Raw genomic sequence first — 6,636 nt, 5'->3', positions numbered from 1 at the left:
TTGCTGCCCTTCAGCTGACAGGCTGGGGTGCAGCAGAGCTGAGACCTGTCTGCCATGGCCCCTGTGAGGCTGCCACACCGTCTTGTTCCCGGAAATCCCTGCAGACACAGCCACTGCCCTGGTGCAGGGTCAGAGCCCATCGTTGCAGGACACAAAGCCATCAGAGCACGGAAACTCGCAGGGTTTGGGAGCAGCTGCCAGGTTAGGGAGGGCAAAGCACGCATCAGGCTTGCCTCTGCTGCTCAGGGATGCACAAAGGGGTTTCACAGCAAGGAGAAGCCCCCTGAGCCTTTCAGCCAAGAGGAGACCTCAGACAAGCTGAAGGCCAAACCAGTGGAGGAGCTCATCATCCAAGGACCAAAATCAGCTGAGAAGATGCAGCGGGAAAGACCAAGGTGAGATGGGCTCAGCTAACAGTGTTGCCCTGCTGTGCCACTTCTTTTGCATGTGTCCTGCCCTTCTGCTTCCTCAGGAGAGGTGATGACACTTAAATTGAAAAAAAAAACCCACTCGGCCTTTGCTGCTGCTGTTTCCCAGCTCTGATGAGCCAAGACAACTGCTGCCAATTAAAGTATCCAGGTCTCTGGAGCAGGCACTGGAGAAACTGAACCTGTCCTCCAAGGATGAGGCACCTGAAGGCAGTTGTGCAGGTAGTGATGAGCTGATAGATGGCGGTGGGGTTGCACGTGGCAAGTTCACTGTGGGGTTTTGCATGGCAGGTTCAGGGCAGGATGGCGGGTGCTGCATGCTCAGCCACCTGCAAACGCACAGAGCTGCATCCTGGAGGCGCGTTGCAGTGGGCTGTGCTCAGGGGCCATGTGTGCTAAGCTGGGGAGCTGGCAGTGGAGCTGCATGGTTTGGGGGCAGGCACAGGTGGTGCGTGCCCCGGGGTGAAGCTGTGTTGCTCTCGCAGGGGAGGCAGCTGCCCAGGTGAGAGCTGGCACCACCTGCAAGAACGCAGCCTGCAAGGCAGTGAGTACCCAGCAGAGTCCCATCTTTGCACGGTCTGCACTGCATGGCCGGGAGCACCATAGGTCTGGTGTGGGGGCATGTCTCCCAGCTGCCACCAGGTGTGGGGCAGGGTGCCGGGTGGGTGGGAGGTGGCAGTGCCCATCGGTTCTGTATGCTCCTGCTCATCCCATCCCTGGAGTGGCTGCCTCTGTCACCTCCCAGCCACGTTCCTTCAAGAAGCTTCTAGATTCCTGGATTGGTGGTACATTCGTGTTTCACTGCTGCTAATTGCTTGCAATGAAATATAGCACATATTCAGGATATGAGCATATAGGTAAAATGCACGTGGAATAATTCTCACCTGCATTTAATTAATGCAGCACAGCCCACTCCCTGTCTTGCCCCACGACTGCCTTGTGTAGGACTGTCTGCCTGCCTTGAGGCGTATGCCGGAGGGTCCAAGCTGCGGGAGGGCTGGCAGCATGCTTGGAAAGCAGCAGAGAGGGGAGCGAGCAGGGAGCAAAAGGCGGGAGGTGGATGAGGACATGAGACTGACATGCTCTGGGAAGGAGGGGAAGGGACAGGATGGACGAACGGCCCCTTGCACCTCAGAGCGAGTTTCTGTGGTGTCCAAACTTGCCCATTGTCCCAGTGCTGCCCAGCTGGGACCAGGCTGTGTTTGGGAGAGGGCATAGGGAAGGGCTGCTGCCAGCGTCATGGGGATGACAGTGGGGTCCCGGCAAGGCCAGAGGGGCTGCCCTGCCGGCAGGGAGCAGGGACCAATGCCGGGCTGCCAGCTGGGCATGGTCCAAGAGTAAGTCCTTACAGATGCTGGACCCGGTGAAAGGGTGATGTTGGGCATCATGCTGTGCCCTATGCAGGGATGGGCACCGATGGGCGGACGCCTAGCTGTGCCATGCCATGCCATGCCATGCCAGAGGCACAGCCGAAACTTTCCTCTGCTTCTCACTCCACAGATCTACCAGGGCCCAGAGAGCAACACAGAGGTTTGTACTTTCCACCCTGGCGTTCCTGTCTTCCATGAGGGGTAAGAAACAACCCTTTACGGGGGAGCAAACTGACCCTGCTGAGGGCTCAAAGTGCTGCATCACAAGGTTGTGTGGCCTCAAGCAAGCATGGCTGGTGCAATCGTGGGTGACTCCCCCCAGGGTGACACGTGGGTGGGGAGGCTGCTGGTTCCGAGCCCCTCTCTGCCACCACCCCGAAGCCAGCTGTGGTCCCCTCTCCTGCTCCCGTGGGTGCTCCCTGCTCAGGTCACCCTGTCTTCCCCAGGATGAAGTACTGGAGCTGCTGCAGAGTCAAAACGACAGACTTCAGCACCTTCCTGGAGCAGCCAGGCTGCAGCAGCGGGCGGCACTGCTGGACGGGGAAGGGGGTAAGGTCTCGGCGGGGGCAACTCGTGTGAGCAAAGTGCTGTTACTGGCACCTGAGGAGTGCTCCTTCCCTTGCTCTGCATTCACATGGGTTTCTGCATTTAATTTTCTTAATTTTCATAATTGCCAACAGACGACTGCACAGGGTTTGAATGTCTAATCTTCACTCATTTGCTGTTTAAAATGCTGCTCCTGCATTCACAAAACATGTCAGCTCTCACACCCAACAGGCAATAGGAAGCTGAACAAGGCAGGAGCTGGCCCCGGGCATGCCATAGCCAGCGCTGCAGGCTGCCGCACAGGGACAAGCAGCTGAGCATGGGAAAAGCCCTGCAAAAAAACCCCCAAAAGTTTTGACAGATGACTTCAGATGACTGAATTTGGTTTTAACAAAGCTTTCCCTCTGCAACTGCTTCCCAGGAGGGACCTCATCTGCATAGCGACATGGTGTTGTGGCAGGGCAATGGAGAGAAGATCCCAATTCCCAATATTGTGTATGTGTGTATAAGTTTCCACAGGAAAGTTCTTGGCTGGAAACAGGCTTGAGCTGGGAAAGCTGCACCAAGGTGGCCCAGGATACCCCTGAAAGTGCAACGTGTTCCTCTGAGTCAGCATTGCTCTGAGCAACCCTCTCTGACCCCAGTCTGTTCTTTGTACTGGAGCAGAAAATATATAGTGGATGTAAAGGAGGCTGCAGTGAATGAACTGTGATGTTGTAATGCAGGTGCTTTGTGCTAATTGTCACCTGAGTTTGGGGCTGGGATTCCTCCTGGGGTGTTTCTTTAGCTGGCAACGCTGAGGGCTGCAGGGGGTCTATATCCTGCTGATGCTCAGAAATGCCTGGTGGGGCCAAAACTGCCTGTGGCATGGATGATGTGGGGGTCCTGTGGGAGAAAGGTGAGACGTGGCCAGCTGGGGCTCATCTGTCTCCCAAATTTAGATCATGGTGGCATGATCTATGTCCAGCAACAGCCCCTGCACTGCCCTCCAGACTGAGCTTCTTGACTGTGTACAGCACCTGTGAGCTTGGGCACAGCAGAGTGGCTCTGGAACAAGAAGGGGATGTCTCTGGTCTTAACACGACCTTCTAGGGCAACCCCAAGCACAGCACAGATGCCCCATGTTGCATGGAACAGCTTGGCAGGGGTGGCCCACCCTCGCATGAACCACCTCCCCTCAAAAACCTGTAAAAAAGGCAGGGTTTGATCTTGCTTAGCCGATGCCGACCTCAGCTGGCGCTCTTGCGAAGGAGACGTGCGAAGGAGCATCCTCCGGCACAGACATCCCCTCTGTTTGGGGTGTGCTTGGGCTAGATGCCATGCCACGATGGGTTCCTCTCCCTGGCAGGACAAGAAGGCGGTGTCGTGCCGGCACGACTGGCACCAAACCAGCAGCCAGGTGGTGGTGACGGTCTACGCCAAGAACCCCCTGCCCACCCTCAGCAGCGTGAAAGCCAACCGCACTGTGGTGAGTGGGGCTGACAGAGCTGGGCTGGGAATGCGCGCTTTCATGGCACCTGATTTTGATGAGCCAGGGACTAGCCTGGTGCTCTTTGATGGCCTGTTTGGTCTGTTACTGCAGCTGAGGTTGGCACTGCCGACCTGCCGTCCCCGAGCTGAGAGCCCAGTGGCTTCGCTGCTGCAGCAGCATCTGCCTGGCCACTCTGCCTCAGTGGCTTTCAGCCTCAGTGGGTGGCTTTGCTGGCCTTGAATCCCTCAACTGGTGGCAGAGGTGAACCCAGCATGCTCTGAAGGGGGTGAAATGCTTCCAGGTGCAGAGGGGATCACCAGACCATTACACCGGAGCCAGGATGTGGGATGCGTTATGGTGCTGGAAGGCAGCTGCACTGTCTGGGGGAAGAGCTCTGGCAGTGCTGTGCTACCCACTCAGATAATTTTCTGTTGATCTTTCAGCTTGAGGTTCATGTCATCTTTGAAGGGAATAAGATTTTCCAGGCAGAACTGGATCTTTGGGGGGTAAGATCCTGTTTACTTTGATTTTGCTATTCCAGTGGTCTGCATGGAGCTGGGCTGCAATTCTGTGGGGCAGCCTGTGCTCTGGGAGAAGCATTTGCAGCCCCAAACACAGGCTCCCAGTAAGGAAAATTACTCTCTGCGTAGTCAGGATTCTCAGACTTTTGAAAAAGCAGCAAAATGGTTGTTGCTGCAATTTCTGCACAGTCCTTCCTGTGCATGGAGCATAAGGCAGACTTTGACTGTATTATTGCATAGAAATGCTGTGGGCCCCAGGACACCATCTCTTCCCCAGCTGGCACATCTGTGGAACAAACAACCATTTTGTAGTCCCTCCCTTGGTGTGATTCATTGCCAGCTCTCGAAGCCTTGCAGAGAACACAGGTCCACCACGGCTGTCACAGCAGAAAGGACCCGTTTATCTCCAGAGCTCCAGTTTTCTATAGCAGCAAAGGCTGATGGGGAAATCAGGTTTTTCTCTATTGATCCCATAGTGGTAGCATCCCCTGGGAGCTATGCCAGGACTGTGCCTGGGCTCGGTGCCTGTCTGACTGCTCTGCACTACCTGAGGCACCCTGGCACTCTTTTAAACGCTGCTACAGCACTGGCTTGCTCTTGTTGGGATGGTCTGCAAGCCAGGTCACCTAGGTACTGGCATTTATTGCCATCTCTGCTAGGAAATGCCTTAGGGGTTGTGAGGAGGGCTGTTTCAGAGGCTGCTGGTGTCTGCACCAATCGATCCTGGACTAAGAGCAGAGCTGGACGTTGCTGGGTTTTGGTGTTCTGGGTTTGGTCCCAGACAACCCCAAAGGGTCTTTGGCCCAGAAGGTCCCTGTCTCCCCCTGCAATCCTGCTGTGCCTGTGGGGACTCGCTCTCTGATTTCTCTGCTGCTTGCTGGCTGGGGAGAAGCAGTGAGACTCAGGAATTTGCATGCGCATTTCTTGCCTTTATTTCTGGTGCCTGCTGCCTGCATCCGCAGGCAGCAAAGTGTGCTGCCGGGTGTGGGTGTGCCTGTGCCTCAGCGCAGCTCACTGCCGTGGGGAGAGGGCTGTACCACAGCCGGGCACATGGCTGCGGCTAGCTGAGCTCTCCTGAGCTCTGTACCAGCACTGCGGTGCTGCTTAGACATAACACTGTGAAGCTCAGCTAGAGTCCAGGTTTCATCCTGCTCTGTCTCCTGGCACATGAGGAGAGGAGATCTCTCCTCTCTTCTCCTCTGGCAGGGCTCTGCCAGTAAGGGGAAGGATGAGCACATGCTGCCTGCCCTCCCCTGCCCAGCTCACTGCACCTTTCCCTCTCTCTAGGTCATTGAAATAGAGAAGAGCTTTGTGAGCATGGTCCCTACCAAGGTGGAGATCACGCTTTGCAAAGTCAGCCCTGGCTCCTGGGCCAGGCTGGAGCTCCCCCAAAGCACGTCACACTCCTGTGGTGAGCAAAAGAAGGAGGCTACCAATGCAGAGGAGCCAGGGGCAGCGCAGGGGGAGGACTCGGATGACAGCTTGAGCTGGTCGGAGGAGGAAGACGAGGAGCTGGGAACACCAAGCAACTGACAGTCAAGTGCTTCAGCAGCTGAGCAGTGCCAGCTCCTGAGCTGCCGGGGACCTTGGCACCAGCTCCAGAGGAGCAGACCCAGCCCAGCCCCGTGTGCAGGCTGCAGCACACCCTCTCCCCCGGACTGAAGGGGCGAGTAATAAAAACCCAGAGCAAAGGTTATACTCTGAAATTCCTGATAGGTGCTTAAGAAACATCAGTGGGCTGAACCCTGCCATCTGTCTCTCCCTCTCCTGTGCCCGGCTGGGGCAGGACAATGGGAGGAGCCCCCTTGTCTGTACCTCAGGCAGCCTGTGCCTGTGCCAGGTCTCCTTGGGGCCAGGGTGCTCACAGCCTGGCATTCTGCCTGACCCTGGCATTTCTGGGGGGATGCAGAGCCCCAGGGCAGCAGAGTGAGCTGAGCTTAACCCCCCCATACCACCACCTCACTCCCTCCGTGGCGGGGAAGGGCAGCTGGGCCCGGGAGGTGTTCAGAAGGGGCGAGTAATAAAAACCCAGAGCAAAGGTTATACTCTGAAATTCCTGATAGGTGCTTAAGAAACATCAGTGGGCTGAACCCTGCCATCTGTCTCTCCCTCTCCTGTGCCCGGCTGGGGCAGGACAATGGGGCAGGACAATGGGAGGAGCCCCCTCGTCTGTACCTCAGGCAGCCTGTGCCTGTGCCAGGTCTCCTTGGGGCCAGGGTGCTCACAGCCTGGCATTCTGCCTGACCCTGGCATTTCTGGGGGGATGCAGAGCCCCAGGGCAGCAGAGTGAGCTGAGCTTA

The 6,636-nt window shown here is 56.6% G+C and overlaps 1 protein-coding gene across 1 annotated transcript in view; it reads left to right on the top strand.

Moving 5' to 3' along the window:
• ITGB1BP2 (integrin beta 1 binding protein (melusin) 2) overlaps positions 1-6,029 on the top strand; it is a 6,981-nt gene extending 952 nt beyond the window's left edge. Inside the window, exons 4-11 of the mRNA XM_009331658.1 lie at positions 247-395; positions 538-650; positions 914-972; positions 1,929-1,999; positions 2,245-2,347; positions 3,693-3,812; positions 4,259-4,321; positions 5,624-6,029. Of these exons, the coding sequence (XP_009329933.1) occupies positions 247-395; positions 538-650; positions 914-972; positions 1,929-1,999; positions 2,245-2,347; positions 3,693-3,812; positions 4,259-4,321; positions 5,624-5,869 (924 nt within the window). The 3' untranslated portion in view covers positions 5,870-6,029. The remainder of the gene's footprint in view (positions 1-246; positions 396-537; positions 651-913; positions 973-1,928; positions 2,000-2,244; positions 2,348-3,692; positions 3,813-4,258; positions 4,322-5,623) is intronic.
• Positions 6,030-6,636: the final 607 nt, after the last annotated feature.

The sequence above is a fragment of the Pygoscelis adeliae genome, unplaced genomic scaffold, assembly GCF_000699105.1.
Source record: "Pygoscelis adeliae isolate BGI_AS28 unplaced genomic scaffold, ASM69910v1 Scaffold79, whole genome shotgun sequence".
Classification (NCBI taxonomy): Eukaryota; Metazoa; Chordata; class Aves; order Sphenisciformes; family Spheniscidae; genus Pygoscelis; species Pygoscelis adeliae.
The sequence above is the reverse complement of the archived record's forward strand: the minus strand, read 5'-3'. Positions and strand labels throughout refer to the sequence as shown.